This window comes from Tinamus guttatus, unplaced genomic scaffold (genome assembly GCF_059628265.1).
Source record: "Tinamus guttatus ecotype Peru unplaced genomic scaffold, ASM5962826v1 Tinamus_guttatus_pri_ptg000172l, whole genome shotgun sequence".
NCBI classification, from domain to species: domain Eukaryota; kingdom Metazoa; phylum Chordata; class Aves; order Tinamiformes; family Tinamidae; genus Tinamus; species Tinamus guttatus.
In genome coordinates this window covers 5,152,422-5,170,664 of record NW_028288706.1, presented here as the reverse complement: position 1 = coordinate 5,170,664, position 18,243 = coordinate 5,152,422, and the positions used below count along the sequence as shown (strand labels likewise).

General features: G+C 54.3%; 1 protein-coding gene across 1 annotated transcript; it reads right to left on the bottom strand.

Moving 5' to 3' along the window:
* Positions 1-85: 85 nt before the first annotated feature.
* On the bottom strand, positions 86-17,678 carry RHBDF1 (rhomboid 5 homolog 1). The gene is given in 19 exon segments (XM_010222940.2): positions 86-846; positions 1,695-1,848; positions 2,116-2,216; positions 2,492-2,567; positions 3,492-3,586; positions 3,940-4,003; positions 4,610-4,710; positions 4,827-4,988; positions 5,333-5,407; positions 6,213-6,324; positions 6,930-7,181; positions 8,694-8,854; positions 8,972-9,094; positions 9,800-10,006; positions 11,010-11,128; positions 11,131-11,205; positions 11,208-11,221; positions 15,757-15,887; positions 17,542-17,678. Coding segments are annotated over 19 exon segments (2,562 nt in total). The 5' UTR covers positions 17,662-17,678; the 3' UTR covers positions 86-426.
* Between the last annotated feature and the right edge of the window lie 565 nt (positions 17,679-18,243).

Sequence of the window (18,243 nt, the reverse complement as noted above, 5' to 3'; positions counted from 1 at the left end):
TGTTGGGTTCTTAGAAAGGACTTAACCTAAACAGGTCCATGAAACAGCACAGATGAGATAAAGTAACAAATGTAGCCACAGACTATGCAGAACAATTAACAGTAGCTAAAACGCTACCTTTCCATTTAATCACCACCTTAGCAGTAGTAAACAACTCTGGTTAAAAATGTAGTATTGAAACTAGTGTAATAAAAATAATGGCAGCAGAAAAGGTTCAATACAATTGAACAAGGCACAAATTCTGTTTTCAGAGTCTTCTGAGATAAGGCAAATCATGCCTGCCAAGTGCTAAGGAGAGAGTTTAAATTAACCACGGGCAGGGTTAGAAGTGTCATTTGGATTAGCGACTCTGTCCATATGGAACTGGCACAGCAATGCAAAGACAGTCCATCTCCAGGGCCTGCTCGAGAAGCCAGTCTTTGCCTTTCAGTGGAGCTGTGCGTCCAGGTCGTATTTCTCGCAGAACTTGTCTGTGAATGGTATACACGTAAGGAATTCGCACCACTCACACTTGATGGGGTAGAAGTAGAACAGAATCACAAGTCCTGAGAAGAGTGCAATGAAGATGAGCTGGAAAACTATAATTTGGCATCGCTTCCTATATAAGTCAAACTTCCCAAAGCTAATGTAGGGCAGGAAGGCAAAGGAGAGGAAGAAGCCACTGATAAATCCTGAAATGTGAGCAAAATTATCAATCCAAGGCAGGAGGCCAAAGGCGAAAAGAAAAAGCACCACAGCCAGCAGCTTGAAGAAGGCCCTCCATGGGCGTGCCAGGATTTGCCAACTCTGGAAGAGCTCCACAAAGAGACAGGCCAGAATCCCAAACTGGGATCCTGCAGGGCCAACCTGCAGAAGAAGAGCATTACGAGTAACATCAGCCACATACCACCTGCCTGGCTTCTGCAGCCAGCTCCAGGCATTACAGTTATCTGACGTTTGGCTCCTATTCAGGAATACTTGGAACTTAGGAAGGAGATGCCACAGCTTGAGCCTTTGTCCTTAAAATGGAATTTAAGGACTAAAATGCCTGATTTGATCTTGGGAATGAAGTATGTGAGGTCCACAACTGCCAGAATGAACTTTAGGCTTAAGGAAGGCAGATGTAGTCTGAGTCACCAAGGTGAAGACTCAAGCTCCCTTCTCCCTCCCCTTATCCCATACTTTTTCCTCAGTGAAGGACCATTCTTGGAAGATGGTTCTCCAGGTCCTGCCACATGGTCATCCGAAGTGAAGCTGGATGGTCACATCAGACTTCCCCAGCTGTGGAACATGGACAAGGACAGTCCTGGGTGCTGTGTGGGGAAAGCAGGCTGCTCTGCCCTCACCCTCAGCTGCCTGCCACCCACACACGGCTGGTCTCTGGCACTGGCTACAGATCTCAATTCCCTGTCCCCCAGGAGCCTCTCCTGCTCCGGCTGGCCAAAGAGCATTAGCCCACTCATTGCAAGAGGCAGCCTTCCTACTGGAGCCAAAACAGGCCAGTTGCTTAGAAGGCCCGGGGAGCTTTTGGGTGTGAATTTACTGTTTAGCAGTTAGATGTCTACTGACAAATCTGCACAAGCCGTGCGCTGCAGAGATGAGCCCAACTCTGCTTTCTCTGCCATCCAGCCCAGCACAGGCACGTGGAGAATGCCTGAATTCAGCACATTGGTCTCAGGGCAGGTTAGTGGGACCCTAGTCTGTAGAAGACCCACCTCTGCTCTGTAGGGTAGAAATATTGCACTGGCAAGGTTCCCAGTAATGCCACTGAGCAGGTAGATGATAGAAATGCGATGCCATCCTGCCAGCTTCTCCAGGTCCCGCAGGATCGTCATTTGGAAACAGACTGAAACCAGACAGTGCAGGATCCTGCCAAGTTCAGAGCACAGGAGCTGAAGGAGCAGCCGTTGCCGCCACCCCCCGTCCTCACTTGCCTCTCTTGTCCAGCCTTGCGGACGGCTCTGGGCCCAACCCACCCCTCTAGCCCCAGCACCAAACGCTGCCTACAGAACCTCAGCAGGGCAATAGCTCAGCCCCCCAGCTCCCCAGGGAAGGGCCTTCCTGGCAGCCCTCACCAATCCTAGTGCCAGGGCCCAGGGCTCCCTCGGGCTCCAGCAGCTTCACGCCTCTGCTTACCCAGCATGGAGGAAAAGTGAGAGCCAGAGACGGTAAAACTGGTCAGGGACCTCTGGATTTAGAAAAGGCAGGAGGCCACAGACGTCGTCCATGCAGTGCACCTAGGGCAACAAAAGCAGGGGTGTGTGGTGAACCCGCCAGCGCACAGAGACCGCGGCTAGTTCTAAATGAGGGGCTCCCCTCTTCTCTGCTGCACCAAGTCCCAAAATGGTCTCCAACACAGGGCCAAGTGTCCCCAGCCATATGAACATCCTCCCCGGGCTCGAGGTGGGACTCAGCAGCGGGGCTCTGGCTGGGGCAGGATGAGGGACTGCCTCCCACCAGCCCGGGCAGGCAAGGGCCGCGCCACCATCGCAGCCTCTGGCTCGGCCCGTACCTGAGAGCAGAGCGTTGCCTCCTCGTGGAAATAGCCTCGCATGAATTCACAGTACTCCCGGGAGGTTATTTCACACCTGGGCAAGGCAGAAGTAAATAAAACAAGAAGTATACGTCACATGGATGGCACAGAGGACCATCCTGTGCCCCCGAGCCATCTAATCCCACTCCCCTCATCCCAGATCTAGCCTAAGAACTACTCTGTAGTGTGGGCAGTGTCTCTACAGTGCATACACTATTACATTCCCGTTTGAGTTGGGTACCACTCCTCAGCACTTCCCTCCTGCTTCCCTGCCAAACACAAGCCCAAGTCTCCAGGTACACTAACATGGTGCCTGCATGGATGCTGAAGCACCGGTGAGGTGAGTTACTGCAGCTGAGAAAGGAACAACACAGCTTGGGGGGTCTTTGTAGCTGGGGGCCAGTTGGCAAAGCAGAAAGTAGGGACTAGGCCAAAGGTCCTGTCATGACCTTCATGGACAGAGTGTAAGTCCTCAGGCAGCACCAATTTTTCTTGCTAGCAAGAAAAGAGCGGGTCAAAGCACTGAGTAGCTACTCAAGCTGAGAAGCAACAGGAAGAATATCTTCTTCCTCAGCAAACCCAGGGCAGATCATCTCAAGTATCTCCATAAATGCTCAGAGACATCATGCTGGTCCAACACAGCATGTCAGGAATGCACTGGCCTTTCCAAAGGGAAATTGCTGAACCCACCCCCTGCCCAGGACAAGTAATTAATCCCCAGGGATAGGAGTCCTTCTGGACTTCAGAACAGTGGAATGATGCATCCTGACCCACACCAGGGACTCAGGCTGGCCATTTCCCATGCTCGCCCCAGAGCTCTGCTCCATCTGGGAGACGTGTCCCAGCTTCCTGTCTGATTCCTTCTTCCCAGCAGGGCTCTGGGCAGGAAGAGGACAAACAACTGTGTGTATCACCAGGCAAGGACCCCTGCATCTCATCCCAACAGTCAGCCCTTTCCCAGACCGGTAAAACTCGTTACCTTCCTTTGGTCCCAATGCAGCAGGGTCGGCCTGTGATCACACAGTCCATGTGAAGGTGGTTGGTGTAATTCCCAGCACTGTTTTTTGTGCAGATCTGGAAGGTGACAACAGGCTGCCATGAGACAACCCTGGCTTTGCTTGCTGCCTGGGTGGGCTCAAAGCAGCCCCTTGGCAAGCAGCCAATGCCACACAGAGAGGTTCCCAGCTGCTGAGTGAAGAAAACAGCCCCTTGACTGAGTCCTTCTCCTGACAGGGTCCACGAGAGACCTTGGAACACCTTGAGCCTTAGCTGGATAAAGCCACAGCTGCCCTGATCCAGTGTTTGCACCAGCAGGAGGCTGCACCAGCGCGCCAGGGCCCCTTCCACCAACACTGCTGTGTCTCTGCACCGTGAGATGCCCAGGGCTGCCAAGGCCAGCACAGCCCCGTGTCACTGGTGATGCTCACCGGCCACTTGGTGATGTCGTCTGGCCACTCGTGCGGCTCTGTCGAGGCTGGCTGCTCACACACCCTGCAGCAACAGAAAGCCAAGATCACCCAGAGAAGCCGCTTCCCTTGCCAGGAGCAGCAGGTGGGATCACCCTGAGAGCCCCTGCCCTGGCCACACGTCTTCTCCTGCCCCGGGACAGAGCTGGCAACACGCTGCACTGGATCAGCCAAGGGCCTGCAGATCAAAGGCACGAGCAGGGGGTCCGTCTGCCTCCAGCGAGCAGAGCCCAGCATCAGCAGAGGGCAGCGCCCAGGCAGCTCACAGCGTCCAGCAATTGGCTGCAGCTGGAGCTCCTTTCCAGGTGCGGGCGACCACAAGAGCAAGGGTTCAGCTTGTCCCAACCATGGTGACCCAGTGCTGGCAACACGGCTGCTGACCACCGAGCAGGGCCAGCCTGAGCCCGAGCTCTGCCTCAAACCTCCCTGCATCCGCAGCCACCCTCAGCACCTGCCCCCACCAGGGATCCTGATCCCTACAGCTGCCAGGGCAGGCGATAACATCCCCACCCACATGTCTCTGGTCCTCAAAGCAGCTGCTGCCTGTCCAACAAGGAACTGGCCTGGGTTCACCAAGCCCCTCTGACTCCGCTGGTGCCCCAGGATAGTGGCTGGGCTAGGCAGGACCTACCTGGGGTCCTGGTGACAAACAGACCCGAACTGCCTCTTGTTTCCTGCCAGCATTGGTGTGCTGGGGTGATGGGGCCACTTCACCCACACGGCCAGGGTGGACTGCAGGAGAGGGGAAGGGGAAAGGGGAGGCATCACTGTGAAGCCCAGGGCCACAGAGGCATCAACAGAGCAGCCCTGAGCCCATGGGACAGTGGGAGAGGGGCCTCCGCACTCACTGAACACTCCTCCTCTGAGGTCTGCACGCAGCCGGACTTGTCGTTGCGCACACAGCAAGCCGAGTGCTTCTCCTTCTCCCGCTTGGCGCTGATGAAGCTGTGCACTTGCTGGTCCTGCCTCATGCACGGGGAGAACTTGGCCCCCAGGTGGATCAGGGCCTCCTGGAAAAAAGATGGAAACGTTCAGCTCAACCAACAGCTGCCCAGGGCAGAGCAGGCTGGAGGACACTGCGAGGGGCTCCCCTGCCAGGCCAAAGAGACCTGGGACAGGTCCTGCAAAGGGATACCTGCACGCAGACATATTCTCAGCATTTGACCTGAAGAACCAATCCCAAAACAGAGTCCAGGGATTTGACCACAGCCACAGCAACATCAGTGCTGGGGAGGGAGGCTTTGGGACAGTACTGCTTTATTCAGTGGATACTAGCATCAAAAAGCTGTTGCTGGACTCGGTTGCTGGTGTGCAGCCCCCATCACCCAACAACAGCCCAGCCAGTGGCGCTCACCGAGCTGGGGCCAATCCAGAAGTTTTCTTGCTGGACATATTTGACGTTTTCATAAACCCCACGGTTCCGTAAGACCTGCAAAGAGAGCAAGCGAGAGCACCGGGAGTTTGCAGAGCTTCACACAGACCAGAGGCACATGCAGCATCTTTCACACCAGCAGTGCAGGCACCGACACCCAGAGAGAGCAGTGAGATATCACAGAGCACCCACTGTGTGAAACAGGGACGTGGCTGGGGCGATTAATATCTTAAGAGAGATTTTTGACAACAAAAATGGGGCGAGCAAAAACAGCTTTGAGATCAGCCCTCAACGCTGGACAGGTCAGTTTTTGCTCTCAGCAGGAGCAGACTCCTGCAGCTGCTGCATAAACTTAACTCAGATTTGAAACATCTCCCTGCTGTGGACACCAGGAGGAGAGCAAGCTGCCCCAAGGGCTGCCAGCAAGGCCACAGCCAGAGCCTGTGACAAGCCCGCCACGCTGTGTGCCAAGTGCTGCAAGGCCTGGACAACCCCCTTTCAACCCACCCTGCACAGGGTTCCCTGCCATCTTCACTGCTCCACAGCGAGGAAGAAAGTGGAAAGAAATCCCAGTGCTGCTGGTGGGTCTGCTAGGATCACTCCTCCTCCAGTCAATCACTAAAAGCTACAACCCCCAACACGTGCCCAAGCCCACCCAGCAGCTGGTCCAGCTGCCGCAGCACCCATGGGTGCCAGCAAGGGGGGCAGTGCCCGGTCCACAGGCCGAGGCTGGCTCCCAGCCCAGTGCTGGGTACTGGTGTCCACCTGCCAAGGCTCGTGGGCCAGTAGCTGATATGCTGGGGCCAGCGGCTGAAGGCTGAGAGGCAACAACAGCCCGGGCAGGTGGTGGGGATTTACTCACCGAATCAACAGTTTCATGTTGCGAGAACCCCACGGGGGCGATGCCGTAGATGCACACGGCGAGGATGGTGATGAGCGAATGCACGAAGGTGACCCAGTATGTGAAGAAAGGCCTGGGTGGAGGGAAAGGGAGAAGATCAAAGGCTAAAATCCAGGCACATCGCTTCTGCTCACGGAGCACAGGAGAAAACCTGCTGCTGCTTCCCACATGCCTGGCAGACTCTGGGGAACAGGCTAAGATCAGCCAGGGAGCACAGGACTGGACACAACAACCTAAGACCTTGCTGGCAGACAACCCTCTGTCTACACTGACCCCCACAGCTAGGACAAGCCACTCTCTGCCGAGGGGAACAACTATGAACACACAAGCTTGACACCAGTGTGCTGCATATCTGACCTAATGACTGTAGGAGAATGATCAGAGACAGGGAACCTTGCACTCTCCTGTTCATCTTCTCCCCTAGGACAGCCCTGGCAGGGCAGAGACCCTCTGTCCCTCACCACCAGCAGATATAACAGCACCCAAAGGAACACCAGGAGAGGGACAAGTTCCCAGTGCCTGGTGACACCAATGTGCTTCTCTGCTACGGCTTCGTGATGCTGTGCTGAACAGTCTTGAGCATGTTCCACCCAACCACCCTCAGTGCCCCGAGTCCCTGAGGAGACTCTCTCCCTCGCTAGATTTGTGGGGACGCTCTCCTGTGACTGCGACTCTCACCTGTGATCGTCCATGTCCTCGATCTGCCGCTTGACGTAGCTGTCGATGCGCTTGCGGTAGGTGCGATTTGTCAGCTTCCCCACCATCCCCAGCCCGTAGGGTCTCTTCTCCTTGGCAAAGAGCTTCCTGACGGGCACGGCGATGCGCTGGCCGCGCTTCTGCGGGCTCACGCTCACCACCTCCTGCCGCAAGCGGACTTTGGGCTGAGCCAGGGCCCCGTCCTTCTGCTTCCTCCAGCCTCGCTCCAGTGGGCTGAAACACAAAGCAGGACAGAAGTGGTTTCCTTCCCCATGGCACAGCAGGAGGGATCAGAACCTTCTCCAGCAAAACCACCCTTCTGATCCTGCTTCTCCCAGCACATCCCCACAGCTTCATTTTGTCCAGGTGCATGAGGAACAAACATGTCTCCTGCACAGGCTTCCAGGTCTGCACAAAGATAATGATCATCAGAAACAGTTAAGAGAAACCAGTGCTCCACCTTTTTTCTAAAGATTCACCAGAGCATCCCAGAGAAGTCAGACAGCTTTGGGGCATGGACAAGCAACAGGATGAAGGAAAATCTGATACCTCATTAGCCCAAATCACTTCTGTGGACCCTTGTCTCATTGCAATACTGCACTCAGCAGAAGCCCCGGCTGGGACAGGCTTCCCAAGACAGATGTCACAAAATGTTTTTTTCCAATAGCAAGTGCAGAGTCCACTCCAGCTTGCTCTTGTCCTGAGGGTTCAGGCTGCTTCTGTGCTAGGGACGTGCTGTTTCTCAGCATCTCCTGTGCAGGTCTCTGCAATCAGCCTACGCCAGGATAAACTCTATCTGAAAGGCCACCTGCCTGGCATTCTGATTATAGTTATCTAAAGTGATAGAATTGTATCTTCTTCAGTAAATAATAAATAAATAAATAAATAAACATTTGAGGAGATATAAACAGAGACAAGAAGACTCAGACTGTCTGAGGGGGGAGACTCCAAATTCCCACCATATGCTACTTCCACCTACGTTCAGACTGAGTCAAGGTCTTGGCAGCACTTGAAGGGAAAGCACCAGCAAGATGGGCTGTGAATGGCAGAACCACAAGCACCTTCTCCCGGTCTGCTCCATGTTCACACCTAGCAAAGCTCCCTGCTGGGCTGAGCTGCGAGGCAGCCAGAGCCAACTCTGAATGACACAGAGCAGTTACTCAGTACCAGTTACTCAGGTGGAAAAAATCTGGGCACACAGCACAGAACCACCCACGTATCTGCCGGGCTCTCGGTGCTGGCGCCACACCTTTCTCTGGTTTCAAGTGAGGAATGCAGCATGGCTCGACTCTCAGCGCTGCTTCACACTGCTCCTCGGAGCAAGGAAACAGCTCCTGGTGACTGTGGCAACGGCAACAGCCTTCTCATCTCTGCTAAATTCTCATAGCCGAAAGCTGGGCCCTGAGCATCCCACAGCTGCTCTAAAGTGACTTTTGCTTCCTCGAGGCGTGATACAGCCTCTGAAGCACCTCAGGGGAAGGTAGAAGTTGCTGGAGATTGCAGAGGTGCCCTCAGAGTCACCTTCCACATGCCTGGGTAGCTGGAGCAGGAGGTACCTCACCCAGAGCATCAAGAGAAGCAAAACTGGACTTCAGGAGAACCAGTTGCTGCACTCGTCACACACTGGACCTGCTCTAAGTGTCCATGGCACCTGCACCTTGGCATATCCCATGTGGGAGCAATGGTGAAGGTCCTGCTTTGAACAGCCCCACAATAGGCAGTGGCAGCTCTCAGGAACATACTTACAGTAACAGATGGCTTCTCTCAAGCTCATTTTTGTCCAAAGCACCTCCTGTGAGATCTGTCTGATCCAGAGGTTTCACCTCAGCATCTTTGATCGCAGCTTCCGATGGTGACTCGAACACTTCATCGGGATAAGTAGAGAGCTCCTCCTGGAGGACTCCTTCCTGGGCAAAGAAACAGAAGTCCCATCAGAAGGGGCTATCGTCACATTGGAGACACCAGCCAGGGAGAGTCCTGCATGACTCTGGCACTTAGGGCCACCCCAGCACCCTGCCCCTTACCCGAGCAAAGAAGGAAGTGTCAAGCTCGTCTGGAAAATCCACCGTGTCCTCCTCCAGGAAGCTCGCTGGGGTGAAGCTGCGCCGCTGAGCCCTCCGCAGGGTGCTGTCCTTCACCGAGCGGCCCTGCAGCAGGAGAGGGTGGCACTGAGTCACCACGAGAGACCCGAGGCCCAGGCACAGGTAGGGCAGCCTGGCCCCAGCAGCCAGTGCAGCTCCTGGCACCCAGTGACACCTCCTTGCGAGACTCAAACCCTAGCCCACTTCTTCATGTGCAGCACCCATGGGGGCTGACAGGCAAGGCCCGCGACATGCTGCTCTGTCGCATGTTGTACAATCACATCTCTGACCAAACAGCAGTGACATGTGGCATCAGACAGAGCAGAAGGGCTGCTGGGGTCCCTTGGGACTCTGGCACAGCCCCAGGCTCCAGCAGCCACACAAGAAAAGAGAACTGACCCTGAGGAAGGTGGAAGAGCATCGCACCACAAGAGGCTCAGGTTCTTCTGCTCTGCCATTCCTGCTGACCTGGAGGTCCAGGCAGGGTGAACTGGAACTGCTGCAACCCTCTGAAGTTGCTGCTCATAGCAAATGAGGCCCCCAGGCTGATTAAGGGCAAGCAGGGCATATCCATCTCCACCCCTTCTCATGAATCCTCCCTCCTAGACAAGTAGCAGAGACAGGACAGCAGGACGACTTGGTTTCTCACCCACCACTGCTCTCTCCATGACCAGCCTCCTTCCACACAGGCAGCTCTTTCGCTCTCACCCCTCTCCTAAGGCAAGGCCACATCCTGCTGCCCGGCTGGTCCCTGCCTCCCCCAGGCCGTACCTTCACCAACGCCGCAGCCGCCCGGAAGCTCATTTTGGCCACAGACTCCCGTTTCCGCCGCCGTGGGAGGCGATTGAAGCCTGAGCGCGAACTGGTGAAGGAGCAGAGCGAGGTGGCCCCCGGCGTGATCGGCGTGTGGGGGATGCTGCAGCCATCGTTGTCATCGGCCATGCGGAAAGCCCGGCCGCGCGCCAGGGGGTCTATGATCTGCCCAGAGAGGAGGCCATCAGTCCACGCACCCTCAGCCCTTGCCCACCAAGCCCTGCTGCCTCCAGTCAACATATTGAGGCCTAAGCAGTAGCTGAGATGGACCTGAGATGGACCAGGAACCAGGCTGGAAAGGACACAAATTCAACAGCAAAGAAATGACAAATAATATGTCCCAACTCAGCCTTAGCTCCAAGTCACAAACGTAAGTCCTCAAATCTCTCCCCCCTGCTCCTTTTTCTTTTTGTTCATATTGACTACTTAATGTACAATGTTCCTTATGTTCACAAGGGAATCCAAACCTTCTTCAGCCCTTCTTACATGCTTGTTTTTATGCATCTTCTGTGCCAGTGAGCTCTATAGGAGGAGGATGTGCTACATGAACAGGAGTTCAGGACAAATCCTGAATAGAGCCATGCTCTTTTTCTAGGTAGTGTCCTATCTGAGTTTGAACTACATGAAGGTTGTAACAGCTGGAAAAAATAGACAAGTTTCCAGGAGCTACAAGCCCCTCTTTGGGGATCCAGCTGATGTTAGAAACGCTTTGTGAAGACCTACGTCATAGCCAGTCAATACTTGTGCTGCTGCCTGCACTCAGCTTGGGCAAGGATTCAATAGGCGAGTGTGAGTGCCAACAGCTCCCTACAAACGGGTCTGGGGTACGTCCCTCCTGTGAATGACATGGCTTTTGTCCTCGCGAAATGGAAAGCCTGATTTGGGAGCCCTCTGCAGTGCTGCCCACGGGTGTTATCACCTGCCATGGCACCAGCGTCATGATGTGACAGACGCTTCTGAGCCTGTCACCCAGAGAGACGTAGGATCTCAGCCAACCAGGCTGGAGAGAGGCTGCTGAAGGAGGGAGCATGTGAACATTTATCTGAGGCTTCGTAAGTGCCTGAAAACACAAACCAGAAGTATCTAGGCAGAACTAAGCCCAGGTTGGACATAGCTTCTGGGGAGGCAGGAAGTTCGTGACCTTGACTCTGTCCTAGATGCCACTCACCTTTTGCATGCCCAGCTGGCAAGACCCAACATAGAGAGGAGGGGGAGTCTCTGTGCTGGTTAGAGAAATATTGTCCTGGCTGGGCAAGTCCATTTCCCGGATGACCTGAGGTTTCAGCTTCCATACCGCAGGCTGCAGTGGCGGAGACTCTTTCTTTGCCATTTCTGGGTCGCATCACTGTCTTTGCTCACCCCAACCAGTCTGCTGTACCTCTGAAAGATTGCAACACACAAGTGCACAGGAGCTTTACATTTGCTCAGACTAGACAAATTTAAAGTCAAAAGCCCTGGTGATCATTTGCCGCCCACCCAGTCCAAAGGCAGAATTCTTCCCCCATGAACGTCTCACAGCCTCTTCTCAGCGTTGTTTTTTTTTTTTTCCTTTTTCCTTCTTTTTCTCTCTCTCTCTCTTTTTTTTTTTAAAAAAAAAAAAAACAGATGCTGGCCAGAAATGTTCACCCGCCAATGACATCCTGTCATTTAACACACGCACAAACAATAAACAAAAGACAGAAGAGATTCACTGTGGGTAAAGGATAGTTAGTTCTGAGGCTTTCTAGAAGGAAAGAAAAAGAGATGAAACAGAAATTAGGAAAAAATGGTGAAAGGCTTTTTCTTTAAAAACATGCATGGAAAACACTTACCGTTCTGTGGCCAGCTCTAGGCCAACCCACGGTGGGACTCTGCTGTTTCATGGCTCTGTAGCTTCTCCCAAGACCCACCAGAACTCAGTGCTGTTTTCTCAGCCTTCCCCCCACACTAACTTCTGCACACCACGCTGCAGGATTCCCATCCCAAGTATAGGTAACTCTAACAGCAGAGCTTTGCTGTGGTCCTGAGCTCTGCTGCAATGGGCACACACTGCTCTGAGCTGCTGGTGGCAGAAGAGGAGCCCAGGGCTTCAGCCAGATGAAGTTGTTTTGGGAACACACCAGCCCGCACTGGCCAAGCGGCTGCTGTCACAGAAGAGCTCTGGATCAGAAGCAAAACCCCAAGGAAGGCAGGGAGGGATAGGTGTAAATCGGACTAACCACCTGCATCACATGCTGAAGGACAGCTGGTGCTGTAAACCTACAAAGACCATCTCAGGCCTGCCAAGCCCTCCCCACTGGGGCTAATCCTGCTTTAGAAGAGGACAAGTTTTGTGGAGCCACAGTTGTCTGGCCCAAGTGCCAAAACCTGAAAGTCCTTCCAAGCCAAACCCAAAATCTGGCCTCCAATCCCCTGATCCTCCGGAGCTGGATTTCCAGCTATTTGGGAGGCAGAAAATTTCACAGACCATAAAGGGAGCACTAAAAACCACATTGGAGTAGGTAGTTGATTAAACCTAGAGACAGGTTGCACAAGTGAACCAAGCTGATGCCTATGGATTCTGCCATCCACTGAGATGCAGAACTCGCCCAGTATTCTGCTTATTTTGCTCTACAGAAAAACAAAAATGGCACCAATGTAAAGGTCAAGATATCCTGCCATTATGTAAAAACATGTAAATACAAAAGCCACAGCCCTTTCATGCAGTGCCTCCAGCTGCAGATGACCACACACTGCCCTCAGTCTGTCCCTCTTCTCCCAGACTCCCACTACAAACTCAACAGGAACCAAGGGCAAGTGGGTCTTTGCTAGATGGTGCCTGATCTCACTGACCCGAATTTCTCTAACGCCTCCAACATGTCAGTATGGGGCAGGGCTCCAGCGAAGGGGCTGCCACTTCGCAGAGCTTGGCTCCCACAGAGCCCCCCTCGCCAGCACAGCATTCACTCTGAACTGCAAAGGCCGAGGGTCAGCACCCAACCTGATACCCCCAAGCCATGTTGCTAGCACAGAGGGAATGTTCTGTCTGTGCAGACACCAGGACAGAAGCAAGGACTCTCCCTCCCTACACAGGCACAACACACAAACCCTTAGAACAGCTCAGAGGGCTTGCCATAGATTTCTACAACCAGTATTTCAAGATCAAGGCAACCTTGGACAACAAGCCAGTGTGTGGGGTCACTCTTAAAAGGGAAAGGACAGATGTTTGAGTCTGTATGAGCCTGCTGGTGACTGGCCATTGTGCAAACCACAGTGCCCAAGGGCCCTCTAAAACTGTGTTCCCACTGCTTGAAAGCACCAGCACAACTGCAGGTGCTTTGCACAGTGAGTGCTACTTGTAACCTGCCAACAACCACTGCCAGCTCAGGCCCAGGGTAAAGATCCTTCCTACTTTCTGACCGTAGCTGAGATGGTCCAGGAGAGCTGTCCATGGAGTTCACAGAACCCAGAGTGCCCCAGGAAGGTACTGAACATCCCTTCTGGCTGGGGAGTCTCATTCCCTCCTATAGAGACTCATGAAGCACCATAACCAGCAATGAACCAACACTGCAACTAGCAATGAACCAGCATCAGGGGCTGACTCTCACTAAAGCTCTTCTATCAACTCGAACCAGCCAGGCCCGAGAGCCTGAGCCCAGACCCAAGCAGCTGCCCGGGGTAGATGTGGTGCCAGCGCAGGATTTGGCCAAGGGCAGCAGCGAGGAAGACAGGGTGGAAAGGAACTCCAAGGCATTAGGTCCAGACACACAGTCACATTGTCTGTCTTATTCACAAGTTCACTGGGCTTCATTTGGGGAGGGAAGAGGGGTGTGGATGGGCCACGGACTCCAGGAAGGGTTGATCTCCTTGAAGCTAAGATCTCCACCTCAAAAGGAAGACAGTCTTTTGGATTAGCATCCGCTATGATCCTACAGGGTCAAGAGGAAAGGGTCAGATTCACCAGCCTCCGAGTCCCATCTGCAGCTCTGCACCGAGTATCCGTTCAGTGTGGCCTCCTCTCTCTGCCGTCTCGCCCAAGCTGGCCTGGGGGCTGAGGTCCATACATCCCACGTGTGCCATGGATGCTAGCAAAGGCAGGCTGCACCACAGCTGCCTGGGGAGATGCTCCAGCTGCAGCAAACACCAGGAGGGTGACAGCTTGTTAGGAAGGCAGGAGGGAGTGAGGCTGGCGGGTGGACAGCTCGTTAGTCACTTCCATGCTATTTATTGACAGCTGCCTACATACTTAGTAGGAGTGACCATGGGTTTGTGTTAGACGCACGCACAGATGTTGTGGCTCTCTTGTGGGCCTCCTGGCCAGCGCCTGCGTTGGCGATCTGGTCCTGGCCACAGCCACGGCCTGTGCAGCTCAGAGCTTGCGCACACATGCAGGGGTGGGTTCACACTCAGTGCTACCAATACCTGAAAAACGATCGGGGCAGGGACTGCCGCTTTCTCAGGGAGCTCCTGCCCCCCTGGTGCCCGTGAACGGGCATGGTGTGACTCCTTTGAAACCGTACCTGTCTGCTGCAAAGAAAAGAGAGCTGAAGGGAGGAGGCTGTTGGGCTGGGGAGTGGGGCAGTGACCTGCATCCGACACCTCCCCTCTCCTTCTTTAGTCCCATACTGCACATGGCAACAGGCTCTGGCCAACAGCACAGCTGGAGGGAAAGAACCAAACTGAAGCTGCACGTGCCACCGTCTCCAAACCCAGTGAGCTGTTGAGTCCCTTAGTGCATCTGTGTCCCTGACTTACATCAGGCACTGCTCTTGAGGGTTGCTGTGTTCCCCTTCTGCCCCTAGACCTCTGAGTTCTGCCCTTTTCCACCCAGAAACCCAGCTACAAACCCCACTGGTGACGTTGGACATTGGGGTGTGAAAGCACAGAGGCAGCTGCAGGCTGAGACATGTTCTGTTCAGACACAGGTGACCGATGCCACCGGTCTTGGTCTCTGGCATGGGCACAAGTCTATTTGTGCCACATCTGTTACACCCTGTAGACATCTCAGACATCCTGAGAGCCTGGTGTTTGATGCCTACATGTAATAACCAGGTGCCCAAGCCACTACAATGCCATGTTCAGGACCACACAGGTTTGACCTTGGACTCGCACCTGATCCATGTCTTCCAAGCTCTGGCCCTATAAAGACCATGGGATTTTAGGCCATTCTCGTTTCTAACCCAGCTGTTTCATACTCTTATTGCTAGTTTCAGTGTCTTGTGCATCTTTTGCAGCTCTGTCCCTTGGGCAGCCTTTGACCAGGACTCCGCAGTAAGCCCCTGCCAGCTGCAAGACCCCAGTGACTCTGAGGACAGCAACTCCAGGAGAAGAGACTCTTGGCCACCCTCATGTTGCACACAGGCTGCATGTGACCTGTCACATAGTGAAACAGCATCAAGGCCACTGGAACAGAATATCCCAGCACTACCAAAAACATCTGCCAAGTGCACCTGCCCACGGTCCTGATGCTAAGCAGGACATGTGCAGCCTCCCTCAGCGTGCAGGAGCTTCACCACCACCACCACCACCCTCCACACGGGTGAGCTGGGCAAACAAGGTCAGCCTCAGGCAGGCCCAGAAGCAGCCTGAGCTGCCACCATGCCACCGCTCAGCTCCCACCCCAGCAGGAGCAGGGATACTGTGGGAGGACTTCACCACCAAGGCAGGTGGGGATCATCTGAGGCAAAGGAGAGCAGCACGTGGGACTTCAGTCTATCCCCTAGCTGAAAGTTGCTCCGCAACACAAGTGGGTGAAGGCTGGCACCTCAGAAGAGCAGCCATGGAGCAACCTACACCCACCTTCTGGCTCAACCTCCCTACCAAAAATGAGGGAAACAACTCAATCAACCCTGACGTGACAGAGTGCCACATAAATGGCAGGCAGCGGCACAAGCAGAAGACCAGGCAGAGTGGACTCTGCCATGCAGTGCCGTCCTTTAGAGCAGGCTCCACCTCACCTCCTGATGGTCTGGGTGATGGAGGTCTGTCGTTGCAGCACCGGTCTCCGCGCCTCGTTCGCCAGCGAGGGCACGCGGGTGTTCTCGGCAGGCATGCTCACGCTTCGCAGGAAGCCCTGGCGCTTCGTTGGCTGCAAGGCAGAGCAGGAGGGGAGTTAGTGTTCTCCAAGTGAGGTTCACAGGGCCAGCCAGGGGCTGAAACATGAAGCTAGCAGTTCCACAGACCCCCTCACACACACCGGGTGCAGGCAGCTGGGCAGCCGAGTCAGGCTGGCAAGAACTGTGTCCACGTTACCCAGCTGTGAGCCAACAGAAGCAGATCATGCAGAGCAGAGAAGTCACTGCCAAGGACTTGACACCTGCACGTGGCTGCAGTTCAATTTGCGTCTAGCCTGGCCCACAGACTCATGTCCAGTTTTAGAAGACTGTGTTACATGAACTCCTGCAATGGACCCTCCTGCTTTGTCCAGCCAAAGGCAATTCAAATCATTTGCTCCAAGGCTGCTCTGCAAGGTGAAGCTAAGTGCACTAAGTGGGGACAAGAGAGATTTGCTTTGGAAGTAACTCCAGATCTGCACTGGAAGGTCAGCATAGCTTTACCCAAAACTCTCACAGCAGTTGCTGCCCAGCAAGGGCTGAGAGAGCTGCATCAGCTTCCCTACATGCCCTACATTCACTCTAGCCCCAGCATCTCCTGGCTCAACATCAGGTACCAAACACAGTTCACCAGGCAGATTTCATCCCATACAAGTACCTCCTCCAAGGCCGCTCTGGATTAATTTTTCATCAGTTTGGCAGAAACACTATCTTCTACCCGGAAAGGCAGGCTGAGCAGCCTGCCCCTTGGCTTCACTCACCAGTGAAACTCTGTGTCCCTGGTCAGACCCAGTCTCTGTGCCTTGAGGCTGCTTGCCACTCAGTCCCTGTAGTCACAGAAGTGCTAATTTACTCTCATCCTAACTTATTTTTCTGTTGTTTTATGCAAACACGATGTATAGACACATCATGAGCCAAAGGAGTCCCCGTGCACAGCCAGCCTGCCATGCACACCAGGCTTCCAGAGGGCTGTCCCTACGGCAGCTTCCAGCGCACATGAGAAGCATCTCTCCAGAAGATGCCTGGATGGATTTCAAGCATGACAACACCTGTCAAAGCCTAATCTAAGTGATGGGGATGATTTCAACCTGCGCCTTCAAACCCTGCATTCCACTTGTAACTCCTACAGGTCAATGTTTCCATTTTTGCCTTTCGAGATACATCACGGAAAGCTCCCACGCCAGCACCCTGTTAGACAAGCCTGCACCCTGCTCCCCTCCGGGGAGGCTGCACAACCCTCCGCTCCTCCTGGCCGAGCAGTTCTTTCACCTACGTAGCTGGGCAAACATGCAGCCCCCGGGCTCTTTGGGGCAGGCGGCCACAGCTCCTGCACAGAGTCACACGAGCAGCCAGCGTCACCCTGCCCAGGGCTCACGCACACGTAAGAGTTTCTGCCAGCTTGCAGCAGTAGTTCCTGTTATTCTACCTATTCACAAACATGAATGTTTTATTCTCATACTTTGTATGGTTCCTACTCACCTATCGCCCCTTCCCTGTTCCTCAAAGTTATTTTTTTCTCTTTCTGTGCAATTTTCTTATGCTCCTCCAGCTGGTAACAGCTGTGGGTCACCAGCCACTCTTCTCTCTCCGCTGTCACTGAGGAGGCCCTGGAATTGTCCTGGCTCTTCCTAGGTCAGATTCATCGCACGCCCATGGCTGCAGCCCCCCTCCCTGCCCCAGGCTCCATACCTGCACCGCCGGGGGCTCCTCCGGTACCGAGACGGGCACCGGCACCGGGATGTCCAGTTTCAACCATGGTGGCTTCTTGCGCTGCAAACTGCTCGTGCTGTCATGCCGCACCTCCGACATGGTCCCGCGTCAGTCCTCAGGCCTAGGAGAGGGGAGAAGCCGCCATTGGGAGGGAGCCAGACACCCTCTGACACACGGCGCGCGGGGCTGCGAGGCAGCAGCCTGTCCTTCTCCGGACTGCAATCCCAGACCTGCGCGCGGCACCGCTCACCCAGCACCTCCCCGGTGCTCGGAATTGCAGCGGGTGCCGGTGCTGCTCCGGCAGGAGCAGGCACCCAGTGCAGCGCATTGCTGAGCTCCACAGGACCTTGACGGCAGGCACAGGTTTTACAGTCACTCCCGTTAATATTTTCTGAGACTACTGTAAAACCCAGATTCCATAAGAAGCAGTCACGGATTAATTCTTAATTAGATCTGGATCCAGCCCAACTAGCTAAGTGACTGCAGCAACAGAAGCCACCAGCCTCCCTCTGAAACCTGACTGCGGGTCGTGCAGGCCACATCACCCACCCAAAGCCCCCAACAAGCACTGCTCAGCAAGCAGCAATGACCGTTCCTCATAGTTGTTCTTAATCTCCTTGAAATGCAACCGTTTTCCAGAGACAGAACACAGTGCACAGAATGAGTGCAGCACAAACAGAA